Source organism: Daphnia pulex, chromosome 2 (genome assembly GCF_021134715.1).
Source record: "Daphnia pulex isolate KAP4 chromosome 2, ASM2113471v1".
Lineage (NCBI taxonomy): Eukaryota > Metazoa > Arthropoda > Branchiopoda > Diplostraca > Daphniidae > Daphnia > Daphnia pulex.
In genome coordinates this window covers 469,196-487,660 of record NC_060018.1, presented here as the reverse complement: position 1 = coordinate 487,660, position 18,465 = coordinate 469,196, and the positions used below count along the sequence as shown (strand labels likewise).

Genomic DNA, 18,465 nt, shown 5'->3' with positions numbered 1-18,465 from the left:
TGAGATGGAGCCAACCGTTAAAGGCAACACACTAACATGTAGCGTAGAAATACCCGGAAGGGCTAGAGCTCTTTTTCATAGTCACTCACGGTTACGTTATGATGTCACTAAACACAAAGATCCTCAAAGGGGTGGGGGAAAAAAACGGTCCAGGGAAAGTATCCGACGCTGTGCCACCGACGTCAACTGCGGATGCGTGTAATCTCATCGCCGCGCCGATCGGGAGTAGAGACTCGGCACAGACTCACTCGATACTATAAAAGAGACCGACGCTGGTCCCGTCACGTCATTTATTCCTTCGTATTTCGACGCGTCTACCTGCACAAACGTTCTGGTTTCTTCCAGCAGACTCAATTAATCGCTACAGTTTCTCCTATTCTTCTCGAATTTTCAAGTAGAAACATTGATTGACTGTTCCGAGAGACGCAAGAAACAAAAAGAAAACAATTCAAAAGTCACCTGGCACTTCTCACAATCTACAGGTAAGTTTTAGCCAATAACAATCGAAAACTGGTGAACTGAATCTAATTCTTTGTACTTGAAAGTTGGAATTGATTAGATTCAGTTAAGTCTTATTGCATAAAGAAAAATGTGATTTTGATTTCGCGGAAATTCTTACAATCGAACCATGACATTTGATTATTCCCAATCCCACAAGATAAACTTTTCTGGCTTTGTAGTTTCCTTTTTTGATCTTTCAAGATTCGTACAAATTAGATCCACAATCAAATGTTCTTACTCTGTCGTAAGTTATCTCTAATATTGATGTTGACTTTGATCTGTCGACATGAATCAAACTGTCTAGAATGTTCGTCGTAACGATGTCAACCAGAACGGCAGCGGCCGCCTATCTTTTCTTCCTACTCGTCTCATTGGCCAACACCGCCGTTCTCAACAGGTAAATCGAATCATTTCTTCTACCTATACACGGGAAGGCCTCCTCCAACATGTATCAATCGACATCAACTCAATTTTCAATAATGCAAAGGTTCCAACGAAAATTTTCTTTTGAAAAACGTGACTTTTGGCAAACATATTAGACGTCATGGCATGTGCAAATGACACGAAAAGTTGAAAAAGGATAGTCTAACGCAGACAAAAAGAAATGATATTATTTGCGACTTACCCACTTGATGTTTTTGTTCCCTCGTGAAGACAGCATACAAGTTATATCTGAACATGTTGGTGAAGAACAGCAACAGGCGACGTGGTGTAGGGTGACGAAAAAATGGGCGTCTGTCATCTCCAGTTTTTTTTATTCTTTCACTTTCAACTGTTTGCATTCGTTCAAAATTCAAAGCTTGGCGTCACACACAAACAAAAACACTCGAGACGACATTTTTCTGTTACGGCTGCCACCGAACTCTGCCATCACCACACTCCAACTCGGGTCCTGCAATCGACACCATGAGCCACGACTATTTTACATTCGTATCGTATGTCCACACAAGTAGGAATGACTATAGTTGAGCACTCGATTCCGCCACCATATTGGCTACTTTTGATTCAAATGGTTTTGTTGCCAAAGCTTTTTCCGGGGGGATTTGTTTTGGCCTTGTCGTAAAATTTGGGGAATGGGGGAGCAAATGTTTCAGCTGCAGAAATTTTTGAGTTTGTAAAAAAATTGTAGACGCCATTTGCAACGTTGCGAAATTGAAAATAATTATTTTTCTTGGACTGGTTTTTAAAATTTTATAAATTTAATTTCTCGTTTACAATAACTTCTACAGCCCATCAGCTTTATTTACTTTGTAACTTAATTCCCATAAAAACGCCATCAAACGTGGAATGGCTCCCCAGAGTGGAATTTTGCAGAGAAATGCACGATGTTTGGTTATATTATTACGTAACGGCACGAAGTTGTTACAAACAAGAAACCTATTTGAGGTTGCTTTTGTTTCCCCCGTGAACGATGGACGAAACGACCATAAAAATTTTGTTTTTTGTTTTTTATGAAAGTTTAAATGTTGCCCTCGGTTCCCGCTGGAAACGTTCCCGCTGAAAATGTGTCCATTGAGGTCAATCGCGTTTCTCATGAAGTGTTGTGAGAAGCGCGTGCATACGCCACAGAGAAATCAGTAGGGACAAGTTTGATTCATCGTCCGACTTTGAAGCATTCCCGCTACAAGTGGGCTGTTATTTTTTCTGTTGTACGGGCGTGAAAAGAGTGGTGGCCCGAACGAACGAAAACGAACCGAACGAACATAATGAACAACGATGAACGATGGATGGGAAGTGACACAAGTGGCACGACTCTTCGTCTCTCGTCTATAAGAATAAAGCAAATTTCCAAATTGAACACGAAAGTTTATACGATATGTGTCAGAGGCTCGTCAGGTTTTGACGAAGGACTGGGATGTGCAAACTAATTTTAATTAATGACTTTTGTTCGTTCCTCAGCATTTGCATATCGATTTTATCCTCTGTTATTTCGACCTGTTGAATTCACGTCCATTTTGTTGGCTTATTTCCGGACAGGTCATACGTGGAACGAAGCGCTGAGGACATGAATGACAACATGTACGCAGACATTGAACTGATTGAAGATTACCCAATGAAACCCGTAACAATGTTTGACATTTTAAAGCGCGTTCTGGCCCAAAAACCTGCGCCACCTGAACCGACTGAGCTAATAAAGACTCCATTCAGGTAAAAAACACACCAAATTTCATTTTATTTTCCTGTTTCCCAATCGGGACTTGATTTATGTTGATGGCGACAGGAAGAGGACGTGCTACTTCAACGGGGGAATGTCTCACAGTTGCGACTACAAGGAGTTGCTCCAGTCAGCTGACGACGCCAACCATTGGAGCAGCGAACACACTCCGGGCAAGCGCCGGAAGCGTTCTTCCCGCCGCGGACGAGCGCCGGCAGCGCGTTCCGCCGATGAGCAACAACGTCCGGCAACAACACTCTGAAAGGAGAGAGAAAGCGAGAGAGATAATAATCCAACCACCTTTCACCTTTACATAACCAGCCAACAAATACACCGAAAAGACGATTCATTTAACCCCACCCTGGCCACTTAATATACACACGGACAACACATTTAACTTCAAGAATTCTTTATTTTTCGTTTCTTTTGTTTTTGATTCCATCTCTCCACGGAATCATCATATCCATCAGGTGAGTTTCGGTGGTTTTGTTGATTTTAAATTCGGATTCCTTAATTCCAACACCGATTGTTGTTGTTGTCCCGCGCAGTTTTCCCTTTCTTTATAATATTCCATTTTTTTTTTTTACCCCGGCCCATCTTGACGGATGGTTGTGAAGTGGACGTGACGACAGGTCGACATCAGTGCCGGAGAAAGCTGCTGGCATTGTGAGAGAGATCAAAAGGAAAAAAAAGAGTTGGACACTGTTGCGATGAGAGTCGTGGGGACCTCACACACATCACGAATTTTGTGTTTTTGTTTCGTCGAGAAAGGAGCTGCTGCGCTCACACGCAATTGGAATTCTCAATTGCAGCCAGCCAGAGAGTTCCGCTACCATATCTGGTGTCCCAGCAAAAGCGTTACAATGTTGGATGCACTCGCCAGTCAACTGGCGCTGGCGCTATATATAGAGCCGTGCTGCTGATGGCATCACTCGTCTTATTCATCCCCTGAAACAATGGCACAGATAATATAACAACCCAAAAGAAGAAGAAGAAGAAGAAGAGTTTTTTTATAGCTTTGATTTTCTTTGCCTTACGTCGCGGTTGGCTCCAAGTGATGTGCTGCCTGGATGTTTTGGTGAGCGAGTGCTTGTCGCTTCGGACGAGAAGACGGATGGAAGGAACTGGTTTCATTTGACTTTCAACACTCCAGGGTTCTACTTTTGTTTTTCAAGAATTTCCCAATAAACATTGGGATTTTTCTATCAGGAATTTGCAAAGAATAATCCAATGTTTTAAAAAATTCCTCCTCCCAGGGTGTGAATAACTCCTTTTTCTCCGCTCGCCACATTACTAATATACAACGCACGTTATTCGTGCAAGTGATGGTTATCATTATAACTGGATAGTTTTTTTTACGACGGGCCGCACCTTGTAGTCAAACACACGTCCCGGTAACGGGCTGTGGACTCGACGACGTGTGAAAATTCGAGACTCTGAGCTGAGCTTCTTTTGTTTTTCGGTTGACCATTAACTCAGCAACAGAATGAACTGCTGGGCGCTGTACTGAGCTTTTGGTTCGATCGACACAAGGGTGTCTGATTGTTATTATCCCACCCCCCTCTCACGGAATCAAAAAATAAAAGACGATGAGCTTTAAATGTGATTGATGATGTTCCTTTTTTCTCTCGTTTTCTCTCGTTTTAGGTTTCTACCTCGAGCCCAACCCTCCCCTCCGACGGTCGCCATTAAAATGGCCGGAGAAATTCCTCAAGTCTCGACTCCACACGGCCAGTCGATTTTGATGTTGTGCAACACATTGGCACCGTTCGACGTGATTTATTTGCCACGGCGTAAAATTCCTCCATCATTTGGCTCCATCCGAAAATAAAGCCTGAAATCATCGTGACATCATGGCCCCTCCCTCTACCCAAATAAGAAGAAACACAAAAATCTATTACTTATATGATTTCATATTCCTTTCTTTCTGACAGTGTGTCATTATTCAAAAATTGTAGCCCGAATGCGCACAAGCCACAACAAAACAGCAACAACTCGACAAACACCCAAAACTGACTTGGCCCCCACCCACTCTCAGCAGCAACAAAAGGCAAAAATAAAAAACTATAGAAAAATGGTTAAAAATCTAAAACGCGTAGAGTATATATAGAAACAATCGACGACGACGCCCAGATATGGAATGCCACTGTGTCGTTCATGTATTGTCACCATCGCGCATATTATTGACACGCTCCAGCGCCAGTGAATAAAAACACCATCCATCCCAGCAACTACTAACCGATGTATCCGTCGCGAGCGCATCTATAGTCCCTTCCCAATAAACATTTGATGTGTACCTTCATTTACATATTGGCAGACAATAAGTCTACACGTATAATAATCATTGGTTTATTCCAATCATATATATACCCACGTTGTGATTGGACTTGCGTTTTCTCTTTTTTTTTCGTTTTTTCGTGGATGTTGGTTGTTGTTGTTGTGATGTTGTTGTGAACAAATCCCGTTACATCTGCTGCTACACACGTTTCCATCAACTGTTTGGGATGTGTTGGCTTCGAGCAAAATTTAAAAAAAAGAGACATGCACAATAAATGATTAAGATGCGCATACATTTGGCGCGGGCTATTTTGAATGTGGCAATCACAACAGGCAGAAAAATGTCTGCTGGTCTGCTGCCGACCCCTCATCGTGAAATAATATGCAAGTGTGAGCATATCAGACGCACGACCATCATCAGTGAGTACCATACAGTGCTGTGTGTGCTGCTTATCTATATACGGTCGACACGTCAATACTTTCCAAGTACGCGGACTCATGGCATCATGAAAGAACAATAGCCGGATCTGTTGAATTATTCATCGAGGCTAAGGTGCATTTTCGGTTCTCATCTGTTGACGACGCACACGGCCGATAAGCGGCACAGCAGTCGAAAAGCTACGGAAAATCAAAATTTCAACGCTGTTTTTCTCCCCGACTTTTGTTGATTTCACCCCGTCTCGTCCTTAATGGTTGATCAATTATCGAGCAAAGTGGATGATGAATAATAATAACGTCTAGGCCTGTATACCATCGGGTGGGCAAGGAATAAGGAGATGGAGGAAAAACGATAAGCGGCACGGCACGTTAAGTAAAAACAAAGTTCCGACAAGTTTCTTCGGTCGTCGGCGGCCAGCAGTTCACCGAAAAAGGTGGAGCATATCCGATGAGAGACGATGATGAATCGAAGCGCAGGCAATAACCGAAACGAATGAAGAAAAAGAAGTTTAAAAAAGGAGAAATTTATTTAGTGATAAAAGAAAAGGTGGGAGAGAATAAACAATCGAATATCAGAAAAAGAAAAAATACTTAAAAAGGCCACAGATAGAAAGAAGAAAAAGGAAAAGAAATAAGAAGGAAGAACCTGTTGAGTTGCTGCTGTCGAGCTGCTGCTGCTGGGGACCGGATGCTCGCCCTCCCTTGTTCTTTCTTTCTCTTATGAAAAAACCACTCACCTGTGCACACATTCGCCCGGTACTACGAGGAGTTGACTCTGAACAGTACATCACGATTAATAATAGACGCTAACCTTCCTACCTTTTTTCCCCCCGTATCTACTACGTACCTTTATATTATTCGTTCGGTCGGGAGGGTTCCTTCCTTCTCTTTATCTTCTTCTTCTTACCTCATTCTTATTCATTTCTCTTTTATATTTCTTTTCTTTCTTTCTCTCTTTCTCGTCTCTCCTCGTTTCCCCGAGTGAGTGGGTGTAAAGAAAAAAGGGGGAGGATGTTGTTGGTGGTGGGTTGTTGTTGTGGTCCCTGCTGGGCTGTGCTGCAGCAGGTCGGCGGGACTAGCTGGGCTGTTGGCATCAGCAGTCGTCGAAGCACTTTTGTCCCGTCTCTTTCAACTTTCCACGCTCAGTGAGCTCACAGCGACGCGATCATTCACACAAGTCGAGTCAGTGTCCTCCACTCCTTTTCCTCCACTCCTTTCCTATTCCTATTGCTCGGCCCGTCTTTTTTTAAATATTTAGCGTGTACGTTGCGTCTTGGTGCAGTCCGTTCCACTGTCTAAAGGATTTATACTCAACTATCGATTACCAAACCATCCGACACCCGATCCTTGATTTGAAAAATAAATCCAAAAGGTCAGTTTTAACCTCTTTTTTCTCTGAATATTCATGTTAAAGGCTGATGTCATTCGGGATAAATTTCCCAGCGCTTTTCCCGCGTTTAATTCGATTCAAAGTTTGCCAGAGGAACTTTTTGATTGATGGTCTTTTCCGATGGGTTTTTTCACCAGTGCCAACAAACCCACACGAACCCAACAACATCGACCAAGGTTGTACTTGGCGTGCGGTTTCCATGCCCGACTGGTTGAACCGACTCCCGCAATCGTATATGTAAAGAAAAACAGAAGGAGAAAAACCCGGCACAGTTCCCACGGAGTAAAAGTGCAAAAGGAGCGGATGAAACATTTCTTCCTACATGTCATACTACACGGCACATAGAAAAGGGAATATTTAAAAACAGACCCTCAGAAAAGACACAAGACATTTCCTTTTCTTTTTGGTTACTTGGGCCCAATTTATGAATGCGATGGGAAGTGAATTTTACAGCAGTTGAAGGGCGAGCACCTATATACATATACCCCCGTTGGGAGAAGGGGGCGGCCGCCTCTTTACCGACATTTTCGGGGCTGGTCGGTTATGCCGCGCGCTCAATTTCCGTGTGCCAACAGCAGCGGCGGGACTTTGCTCCTCTTTTAATGTAGCGCTTCATGTGTGTGATGAGCCGTTGATATTCGACGTCCGGTCGAAAGGAGAAAATTTAATCCCCCCTCACTCTCTTTTTATATATTTTAAAAAAGAATTGAAAAATCTCCGGTCCGCGCGTTTCAAAGTTCGCGCGTTTATGTTTTTTCCCCTTTTTGAGCGGATGACGGCACGGAATTTTTTGCGGGATTAAAGTGGATTATATTACCTTACGGGTTGTGTGTAATTAAGTTTCCCCCCTGGATGTCACTGGCTGTAAAGGCTATACATAGTCATGGCCGAAAGAACCGGTAGCCGCTGGATGGGACCCGGAGATGAGGCGAACGACAAATTTTCGCGCAACTTTGAATTAAGCGCCAAATAAAAGTGTCGCATGTGTAGTGCCGTGGGCGCATTCCGACACGTTCGTCGTCACGCAGCCCGAAACGAGACGAGTATTATTAGGGTAAAACAGCGAATGCCGGACAGCGATCCGACTTATGGCGTTTGTGTGTAAACCCGAAATGCGAATTTCCGGACAAAACGCGAATGCCCCGGACAGTTTTTCGAATTCCGGACAGAAATATTTTTAAAAACTAATTATATCAATCGATGCAGTTTTTAATTCTTAGTAAAATTGCTTAAGACATATAGTACAGTGCAATGAAAGTATTTTGAGATATTTCGATTTAAAAAATCAAAACATTGAGCTGTCAAAAACTGTTTTCGTCTGCCAAGACTTTTCGACCTGGGATCAAAACGACTTAACAACATAAAATTAATATTTTGAAAATCCCTTTCGTTTACTAAATTTCACAAGAACAAATAGGCCTAGAATTCTAAAACAAAAAACGAAATTGAAATCCGTATTGGAATTCTGGAGAAATTAAAATAGAAAGTCGCCCATACGTGACGCGAATGTCCGAAAACCACCGAAATTTGAAAATTTTCTTAGAATTTCTGAGTTAAGATTTTTATAGAAAAATTGGTATCAATAAATGTAGAATTAAGTCCTCTTTATGTCTAGCTGCATAATGGTAACATGACGTTAATATAATTCGTCTAATTAATGAAGGTTCTTTCCCCATAAAGCCCTTGATGCGAATTCTGGACAGCAGACGGAAAAAATATGACTAACACTTCATTACTTTTTATCCGTCGTATCTATAACAACATAGCACAGCGGTATAATATCTGCCTACCATGCGGAAGGACTGACGTTCGATACCTGCAAAGGGTAAATCTGCATTAAAAGATTTAGTAAAATCTTTTAGTCGTACATGCAATTAGAAATGCAAAGCAAGCAACAGACATATTGAAACAAAAATAATATGGACATCAGCTAGGTTCATACGTAATAATGGCTTCTTCTTAAACCATAAATATATTCAATAATACATAATTGTAACAATTATTGAAATAAGTAAAATAATCTGAACTGTTACCATCACGCTATTTAATTTTAACGTTATTGCAGTTATGAGATTTGAACGTTCAACCTTCACGTTTACAAGCGGACCTTAACCCACACTGCCAGAACGATACTTGTCTAAAACTATAAAGATCGATTAGCGAGCGGACTATGTAGTCTGTCCGGAATTCGCATCATGGCTCCTTATGGGAGCAAGACTGACGCTACATATAAGTGATTTTGAAAAAAAATTTACGCCCTTCGAACATTTTTGGGGGAATTTCAAGCAAAATGGGGTTACGGGCATGGGAATTAAATTAAAAATCACAAAGACTTTAATTATTTTATAATAAGAAACATTCCGGACGAAAGATACACCATTTTGGGGAATGGTAGTCATTATAAAACTAACTGCTCGATTTTTTTCAAAAATTTTTTCACTAAAATTACTGAATTATTACGCCTTTTAAAAATATTGATAAACAAGTGGAACGGGAAAGAAAAATTATGACGACAGCTTTTTTGGATCTGCTAAGATTCGATCCTCTTGTCGCTCAAATCTTTTTTTTTAAATAGTGGAAAAACTATACAAAAAAACTTATAAACATTGCACATCAATCGATTCGCCTTACAATTCTGCGTCGATTGATGTATAGACATATTAAAAAACAGAAAATAGAAATTTTTCAAAATTTTCTGTCCGGAATTCGCGTCAGCTGTCCGACATTCGCATTTTGGCCTGTTTTCTATTTTCATCGATATTTAAGAAAATTCTTAAAAATAACGACAAAACCTTATATAATATTGTAGATCTTTCAATTCTCTATCGATTGATATAATTAGTTAAGGGATTTTTCTTGTTTTAACCTTAGAAATTCCTTACCCCGTAAAATATGTTTACTAACTGACAACACAGAGCCAAAGTTGTCAGCCGTATAGAAAAATTGAGAAATTTCATTTCATGATAACTCAATTAATACAGCGTATTTTTAGATGCCCTTTGGCTCAATTGTGTATCCCCTGTCATATTTTGAAATTCATTCATTAGTTTTCGTTAATATTTCGTCGTTTTTTTATAATTGTAAATTGAAAAAATCGACTTTTTTGTCCGGCATTCGCGTATCCGAGATGCTGTCCGGAATTCGTTGTTTTACCCTATTTTCTTTTGCGGGAAAAGCTTGGCAGCGAAAGAAAATTGATATTTTTGGCCCCTTCCGTTTCTCATCCGGATGGATATTAATAGATATGGAAACCGTTTGAATCCCGACGGCGGTTGCTGCGCCCACGCCTCGTCGGTAGTGTTGTCTCATAACTTCCATGAGTCATCTGAAAGTCGCCACAATCCAGTGTGGGGGTGTGTGGTAGTGCGGGGAAACGAAGGAAATTCATCTAATAACAATTTGTTATCATTCCAATTCTAACACGCGCCACAAGTTTATTCTATCAAGAGAAATATAATAATTCACGCCACGCAGGGTCGAGTTGAACGTCCTCTAATAATCAACCGCAGTGGACAGCAGCCATGATTATATTCGCTGGATGAAATGAAACGATTTACGATTGGAAATTGAAAGATCAAACAACGACTGGCGCTGTACAGCAATGGACGACCATTTGGTCAAATATCTTTCGTGTCGCCATGCAGTTAAATTGCGTCTTCTTCTTCTTTTAAAAATTCAATTTTCCTCGGCTGTGTGGCAGTTCCAGGAACTTTGTCGGACAAAAGAAGCGGACGGACGGAATGTGATTCTCCGCGCGGACAATGGCGAGGAGAAGAAGAAACGGCCGTTTGTCGTCGTCTTGTTGCGCTGCATTTTACCATTCGCCCATCTCGGCGGGGTGGCGGCCGTCATTTCTTTGCGTTTCAATGCGCCATTCTCTTTTTCTTCTTGGTCGTACTCCGGCGCTGCTGTGGCTCGGCACTACACACAGGTGGAAGATGGCCCCAACATTTCCTTCTAGTTATTATGCGATTGTAGGAGTGGGTGGGTTATACATTCGGGACATACCCCCCCGACACAAAAAGAGCCCCAAGACAAAAGGCCATCAACATCTTTTTTTGGGCTTCGACGTGACGGCCGCGGTGTAAAAAAAGGAAAAAAACGGCGGGACGGACTGGGGGGGACGGCGAGAGACGCGCGTGCGGTGCGGCTCAGCAGCTTGTCAAAGTGCTTCATTAAAAACAGATCTTCTCTCCTTATTCTTCTTCTTCTTCTGCACCTTTTTATTCTTTTTCTCGTGTTCAACTTCACGAGGAAAGACTATCCACAAATGATGCCTACGTTTACTATTATTCGAATGAAAAATAAAGAGCTGGCGCAACATTATGGAATGTCGTGGAGAAACTCACGAGAATCCTTCTCTTCCTTTGGGGGGTGGTGTGTTGTGTTGGGGCTTGCGGGATTTGCCCGTCATCGAGACCCAGACCGAACGAGGAGAAGAGAGAAATGTACCGTACGCACACAGAGCAGCTCATACATCACATGTCTTCAAGTGTAGTGCGCCATCACGTCACCGTATTCGTACGTTACCTGGACTTTGGCTTCTCTCCTTCACCACCACCTTATGCGGCCTCTCCTGCGATCCCTCTTGACCGGGGCTTGCCTTGTCTATTGGGGGTTTACAATCTCTCGTCAAACCTTTTTTTTCATTTTCTCCCGAGGGTGGGGCTGCCAAGGTTCTATCGGCTCCGTCTCACTCCTTGTGTCGGCCAAGGGGAAAAAGAGAAACTTGAAAACACGGAGGGGCTCCTAACACGGACATTGAAGGATCGTTGCATTTCGACGGGGGTGAAAACAAGAAAAACGAAGAGAGAATCGTGAAGCCCCTGTAAAAATAAAAAAGTCGCCTCTGACTGATGCCTGTGTGTGAGTACACAAATGCCCTAATGAAGGCCAATCGATGGAGCCCAACGTCACCGAGTCCATGTATCCTGATTACCATCTCTCCGTAAGCTTAGATGCCCAGACTAGTAGAACTGTCTATAACACGGATAAAGCTGCGTGTCCTATAATATAGCAGAAAGGGGGGGGGGGGGCAGTGCCCATAACACGCCATACATACATGTACAGAAGCACACATACTGGACTGTAATGTATAGCCGGGCAAATATACGGGACAGAATAAAACTTCTTTCCGTTGATTTGTTATCCCCCTCATGTCTGGAACGACATGGAAAAATAAAACAAAACCAGCGCAAGGAGCTAGGAGCAAAGTTTTTAAATTTAACTCGGCCTCCTTCTGCTGCTGAGGAGGCCCCACCTTTATAGCGACGCGACAAAATCCCGATGCGCGGGCGCGTCCACTTGCCAAACCCGTTTTCCTCCCGTGTGTTTTTGTTTGTTGGCATGCCAGGCAGGGCAGCAGCAGTGGCACAGTGTACACTATTAGATCGACAAGCCAACAGCGGGAGGAAAAAAAGAATAACCCCACCAAGCGGAGGGATTGTTGTAGTGTACAAATACAAGTTGAGACTCGGCTTTGTATGTACACACACACAAGGTTTAGTGATTGACTCGACTGGATCAGTTGATTTCTTCTTCTTCTTCTTTGAATTGACGACATTTTCTGTTCCACACATTCCAGGATATTAAGGAGCGCCCATCTCCAATCGCTGTTGTTGGTTGTTGTTGTTGTTGTTTCTTTGACGACATTTGGATTTGCTGATTGGAAGAAGACAAAAGGCCAAATCCGGTCATCTTCATCAATCACTTGTTTGTTGAAGAAGAAGAAAAAGAAGAAAGAAATCGACGCCGACATGTTGGGACGACCCTCATCCACCAACTGGTTCCTCCTGCCCGTGACGACGGTGGTCCTGGTCGGTTTCTTTTGTCTCTCCACCCTCCAAACAGGTAACATTATATCATCAGACATTGTGCATACATTATATAGAAAACATGTATTGGAGGGGGGCACCGCCCTTGTGTCTGTGTCTACAGACGATTAACGTATTAAGGCAGGGATAAATGCAGTTAAACGCATCATTTTCCATCTTGTCTAATGGATGGCCACCGATTGGGCCAAGTTTTCCCCTTCCACCCCTGTTGCCAAAATTGCGTACATGTACATATGTCCGTCTGATTTTGCCAAGTGAATAACTGGCGACTGGCCAATCCGCATCTGATTTCTTCTTCATTCTTCGGGGTGGATCGATGCGCCTCCCGATCCATCACGCGCCTCTTTTTTTGTGCCGCCCGTCCGTTGACGATTGCCGCTCTTACACGGTCATCTCGCGGTGGCTGATGCCGTCAGTCACGCAGCCATCAGATTGCCTTTACTTTCTTATATTCTCCCCCACACACAATCCATCGCGCCAGCAGAGATGAAATGGGGAGAAAATATGTTACAAGGGAAATTTCATATTGCTTTAATAATATTCATATGCTGCCACAGCCGGGACGTTGTACTAACCCTCCCGCCTTATAACAAGCGTGTTCAGTGTTCACTCTTGTGTTTTTTGAATGTACAGAGAGGAACGTTAACGAGCCAAAAGAAAAACATCTTACGGGAGAGGAATAACATTATCTATAAACTCTAAAAAGGACAAAGGTGTGGGAAAACTCGTTTTTCTTTTTTCAAAATCCTGGGGGGAATAACCAGTTTTGTGTTGAGGGGGGACGAGATTATTATTGACTCACTGGGTCGTAAATGAAATTTAAATTGCAAGAAGAAGAAGAAGAAGAAAATGAGGGCGGATTAAAAAGCGATTACGACCGACGGTGTTGCACGGCGTGAAACATTTTCGGGATTGAGACAAGAGAGAGAGTCTGGGTGACAAACGGGAGAAAACTACAGCGCATTATTATACAAGTGTAATGAGATGCTTTCCATGTTGATGACAAAAAAAAACAAAAAAAGAAATGACGCAAACATAGACAGACACACAAAGGAAGAAACGAACCGGAGATGAGTTGGTTTTCTGGAACCATCCCAAGAATTTCTACACATTGGTCGATTTCCAATTCAAATGAGAAAACGGCGGAATGCGGAGGAAAACGAATAACCCACCACACACAGACAGAAACCGCCGTGATTTCATCGCGTCTAGAGTTGTTTGCCTACCATCTCCTCCGGTATAATAAAAACTAAAAACAACAAGGGAAATGTTGTTGTCTTTGAACAACTTCCAAAGAGATGTAACGCGCTTAATAGATTAGAGACTACAGAAGCTCATCGTCGCCAGTCTCTCTGCGGTAGGTAATATGCGTGTACATGCCATCAATTGCGACTGGAAATAGATAACAAACGACCTTTTTGTTGATTCACTAAAAGTCGCCGGCAGTTGAGAGTTACCGAATGTTTGTGTTGCGCACCCATCTAAACGTCCAATAACTGAGCCAAGGGCTTGGCAAAACAACAGATGTACAGTCATAGAAAAAGGCTAATTCTTAATGTAATGTTTTTGTTGTTATTTCAAAAATGAAAGTGGAGGGCGTTCAGTGCTACGTCTGCAGCTGGTCGCCGGCTGATTCCAGTAAGTGTTTCTCATTTTCTATTTCGGAATTATTTTAACGAATGTAATAAAAATGAATTGGCACACAAGATCGCGTGGATGTCTGCACTCGCAAGAATTTCAGCGAGTCGGTTCGGACGCATAGCTGCGAGACGGGCTGCGAAACGGTGACCGTCTTCGATAAAAATGGTAAATTTATTTCCTTATTGTCTTCTGCCACAGTCGACTTTTTTTTATGGGGCGATTGTTTGTTGGGCTGGTCGACGATTTCTCTCTCTGAATATTATTATACCCGACAACCGACAATAATTCACGACTGTTTGCGGCTGTTGTGACAGGTCGATTAGATTTCTTCTACCGCAACTGCGCTGCCAACACGTCCAGCATAACGGGCAACTGCGTCAACGAAACCTCAAAAGCCATCACAAAGGTATGTCCATCGACGAGTCATGGCGTGAATCATCATTCAATTATATGCGCTATTCCTTTGTTTTGCCTCTCGTTTCAACAGGAAATTTGCAACTGCGATTCGAATTATTGCAACCAAAGCTCAGGAGGGCTCCAACAACAGCTGGGCGTCGTTCTCTCCGGCATTTTGGCTTTACTCATGATCCAATTCTAAACACGGACTTGCGTTGGGAAAGCCTTTTTTTTAAATAACTCTCCGCCTACGACGCCTTGTTGTTTCATTTTTCCTTTTGGGATTTTATGGGCCGGTTCGTCCCTTCTATTGTCGGTTTGCCATTTTTATTTTCGACAACATCAAATTATTTAGACTTGATTGAATTTTGTACATCTTAAAAAAGGAAAAAAACACTAAAAACATATGGTCCGTTCTCCCGTTGTTGTAGGTCCATTTTAGTTGTGTGTTAAAAGGACAGTACCCCATCTATGCCATTCATTCATCATCTTCCCTCCCAGTTATAACATTTGCCCGTTTTTCTTACATAATGAAAATTCGTTCTTTGGTAGTGAGTGGTCATCCTGATGTAATTAATTAATTATTATTATTACCTATCAGTTCTGTAGACTTTTCTTTTACTTTTTCGATTGCTGTTTTTAGTGTTGAAATCACCTTATATACTTCTCTTTCCTTGGCTCGTCTGCGTTTAATTGAATTCTTTCTTTAATGAATGAATACGTGACAGTAAGCTAGCACAACCAAAGGGTCTGGACATCGGTTAGGCGGGCGCACCTTTCGGTAAATACTCCAACTACTGGAAAATGAATGACATCACTATAGCGAAAATATCACCAGTAGATGTTGTCTAATTCACCGCTAAAGGTTGCGCTTCGATTATTTGTCCTGGCTGGCTAGACCGTGTTGAATCTTTGTTTCATATGAAATTCTCTGCTCTGTGTGTTCTGCTCGTTTCTAATTAGAAATTTCCTTTTCCCCTTTTGAATATTTGTTACTCCTTTTCTTTCTTTTTTCACGCCCGCGATCGCCACTGTCTTAAAAAAAAATTAATTATGGAACAATTTTAGTTGAATCATTCAAGATGGAGACTCGCTGCACCCGAAACAAAACTTGGTTTGTTAAAAAAAAAAAATTTCTTTTGAAACTGTAAACGACGGTGTAACGTTTAATTGAGAATCACAAATTAAAAGAATAAAAAATTCACGATATCGTGTTGTCGACAACATCAAACGGCGGGGAATTGTTAATCTTTCAACGTCAACATCATATTGTTTTATATAGTAGTTTGTATACCTTTTTGTTTACCGTGCAATATAATTTGAAACTCTGATTGGATACATCAGAGAAGGTTCGTGTCTCTTTTTTAATCGAGGAATGTATAATTAAAAATTTGTGCTTCATTCGAGGGCGAATTTGTGGATGCTGTTGGGACCGATTTGAACGACGTAGAGAGCCTCACCGTCCCGAGACACGGCGACATCGTGAGGACTGCCAAATCCCTGGATAAACAGTAAGAAAAGAAAAACAATAATAATTGAATCAAGTCAAAAGCGACACGATGAATAATTTTGGAACCGAAATGATGAAAGATATACACAGGACGTACATTGGAAGGAGTCCAGCGAGACAAGGTGTTCAGACTATCCAAGTCGAATGTCTTGCCGTCAGACATGCCCAGGAAAATGGATCCGAAAACGGCGTAGAGCTGCTGGCCTGCGACACACAGAAAGAGAAAAAAATGCCCATCAGCATGTGGATATTTCACGAGCGTCTGGGTCTTTAACGCCGTCGTGTTTTTTCTTTTGCACGCGTGCTAGTTTGACCGGCGGTTTTATTTCGGTACCTTTGGCAGCGACGGCGAAGACTCGGCCAACATTTTTGCCTTTGTGACCAGCCGAGCCGTAAGGAGATCCGAATGTGGGCTGGCCAGGTCCTTGTTTGAGGCCGGCGTGGATGCAGACGATGCGGGAATGTTCACGATCGGCCACGCAGAGAGCGTCTTTTTCCTCCATCAGCGTCACGCTGTGCACGATGTTGAACGCGCCCGTGTAGACGTCCAACAGGCGGCCAGTCGGGTCGAACTTCATGATCCTCTTGTTGCAATAACCGTCGGACACGAAGAAGATGCCCGACGACGAGACGGCCACGTCTGTCGGCTTGCAAAAGTGTTTCTCGTCCGATCCGGGCACGAAAGCTTCGCCCAGCGTCAGACTTGGCACCCGACTTCCTTTGGGGAACTAAAATGGACGCGGACAGAAAATGGCAACGTGTCAAAATAGATGGTACGATTATAAAGCCTAAGGTGGCCGTCAATCACATAGAAAAAACTATTATGAACACGATTATTATTACTTTGAAAACTTGGTGTAATGCCACGTCGGTGACCCATGTATTGCCCTCAGCATCCACTTCTAGTCCGTGGGGCATGTAAAACAAGTTTGAACCCCAATGGTCGACCAGCGAGCCAGTGGCAGCATCCAAAGTAACGATCGTGTCGTTTTTGATCGGCCCGTCTTCAACCTTGGCGTAATGTCCGGCGCTGTTGAAAGAACTGCGGTGGAATAAAAATGAATTAAAAGTCGTCATCAAACATGGCGGCCACCGCAAAACAATTTAACCACAAAAACAATTCCAAAAATCAAATTTGTGGTTTAATCCAAAACATGTTTTGCTTTTTGGAAGAAGAAGAAGAACCCCCTACAGCGTCAAATGCTTCAAACATTATTGATGGCCTTGGTTAGGACTTTGACATTTTGTTTGAATTATTCCAAGAATTTTTTAAAATTCCACATTTGATCTATAGGGAGGTTTTGAATCTTACCCGCCATCCCATTTGACATTTCCGCGGTGTAGAATAACGGGGTTTGATTTTTCGTCAACAGCCACGCCGGTGATTTGGCCAACGTCCAACTCAATCGAGGGCCAGTTCAAAACCTCGGCCGGTTTCCGGATTGACACATCCGGTGACACACTCTACAAAAAACAAAAATCAGACGACACGACATATGTGTGTGATGAAATAATTTGTGGCTAAGAAATACTTCATCGACATCAACTCAAATAATACCAAAGGTTTTACCCTTCCGGTCAGGCTGGATGGCAAATTATTTCGAAGTCGTTCCAGCCAGGACGGCAATACGTTCAACAATTGTCGTTCGTCAATTTCCAGTTGAGTTTTCAAGCTTTTGGCTTGGGAAAATGGTTGGAGACAACACAACAAAGCGATCACAGCGACGACTACATTGGCGTATCTCTCCATGATGACTGACTCTCCACACACAATGCCGGAGATTTCCCGTTATAATCCTCCAACTCCCTTCCAAGGAGAAAACAACACACAAATGGAATATAAACACCTGAGGAGATGGGCTATACAACTTGGAGGACGTGTGCCAAAGAATTAAAATGGAGAATAAGGTCCACAGGCAAAATAAAAGGGGAACCTTTACCTTCTTCTAGTTGACCAATGAGCGAGGACTTGTCTTAGAGTACGTCAGAGCCATCGGCGCAGGACGACTTTGCCTTTAGAGGACGATCAATATCTTTCATGCCCACACATTTCAGAAGCAACAGCAGAATATATGGAGTCGAACGGCGCCGTCGCCTGCATGACCGACTTCCGGCTGGTAGTATCGTCTTTCACACCTGCCCCCAATATGCGTGGGCTGACGTTTGATCTGACGTCAGACTCTCTGAATAAAAAAGATGTCGAATCATTTTCTTTTGGTTTTGCTGCAAAGATTTACGTCATCGACTGTTTGCACACTGGTTTCAGATGGCATCTCGTATGCAATGCCATCTGGTATTTCATTAATTATTTCGTCTAGAACGC

At 42.6% G+C, this 18,465-nt stretch overlaps 3 protein-coding genes and 1 long non-coding RNA gene across 9 annotated transcripts in view; 2 read left to right on the top strand and 2 right to left on the bottom strand.

The window, feature by feature from the left end:
• Positions 1 to 1,453, bottom strand: part of LOC124188373 (sterol regulatory element-binding protein 1-like) — a 32,004-nt gene extending 30,551 nt beyond the window's left edge. The window contains exon 1 of the mRNA XM_046580953.1: positions 1,127 to 1,453. The gene's annotated coding sequence lies outside the window, so the exon portion shown is untranslated. The remainder of the gene's footprint in view (positions 1 to 1,126) is intronic.
• Positions 217 to 5,224, top strand: LOC124188376. The gene is made up of 5 exons (XR_006872339.1): positions 217 to 482; positions 806 to 898; positions 2,479 to 2,649; positions 2,723 to 3,126; positions 4,304 to 5,224. It is a non-coding gene; the product is annotated as an uncharacterized LOC124188376 (long non-coding RNA).
• Positions 5,225 to 6,401: 1,177 nt separating this feature from the next.
• On the top strand, positions 6,402 to 15,863 carry LOC124188773. 4 transcript variants are annotated; one of them, XM_046581627.1, is made up of 6 exons: positions 6,402 to 6,743; positions 12,346 to 12,611; positions 14,186 to 14,233; positions 14,303 to 14,401; positions 14,551 to 14,642; positions 14,724 to 15,863. In XM_046581627.1, the coding sequence occupies exons 2-6, from the start codon at positions 12,518 to 12,520 to the stop codon at positions 14,832 to 14,834; spliced, it is 444 nt and encodes a 147-aa protein (XP_046437583.1). In that variant the 5' UTR covers positions 6,402 to 6,743; positions 12,346 to 12,517; the 3' UTR covers positions 14,835 to 15,863. The 4 variants fall into 4 exon arrangements, with proteins under 4 accessions (XP_046437583.1, XP_046437582.1, XP_046437581.1 ...); XM_046581625.1 differs by lacking the exon at positions 6,402 to 6,743 and adding an exon at positions 12,122 to 12,261; XM_046581624.1 differs by lacking the exon at positions 6,402 to 6,743 and adding an exon at positions 12,127 to 12,257 and having other exon boundaries at positions 12,344 to 12,611.
• LOC124188772 (peptidyl-alpha-hydroxyglycine alpha-amidating lyase 2-like) lies at positions 15,786 to 18,279 on the bottom strand. Of its 3 annotated transcripts, none has more exons than XM_046581623.1 (7): positions 18,083 to 18,279; positions 17,713 to 17,949; positions 17,455 to 17,606; positions 16,986 to 17,184; positions 16,477 to 16,870; positions 16,240 to 16,346; positions 15,786 to 16,132 (listed from the first exon to the last, which is right to left on the bottom strand). In XM_046581623.1, exons 2-7 carry the CDS (start codon positions 17,890 to 17,892, stop codon positions 16,031 to 16,033), a joined length of 1,134 nt encoding a protein of 377 aa, XP_046437579.1. In that variant the 5' UTR covers positions 17,893 to 17,949; positions 18,083 to 18,279; the 3' UTR covers positions 15,786 to 16,030. The 3 variants fall into 3 exon arrangements, with proteins under 3 accessions (XP_046437579.1, XP_046437577.1, XP_046437578.1); XM_046581621.1 differs by having other exon boundaries at positions 17,701 to 17,949; positions 18,083 to 18,230; XM_046581622.1 differs by having other exon boundaries at positions 17,713 to 18,096.
• Positions 18,280 to 18,465: the final 186 nt, after the last annotated feature.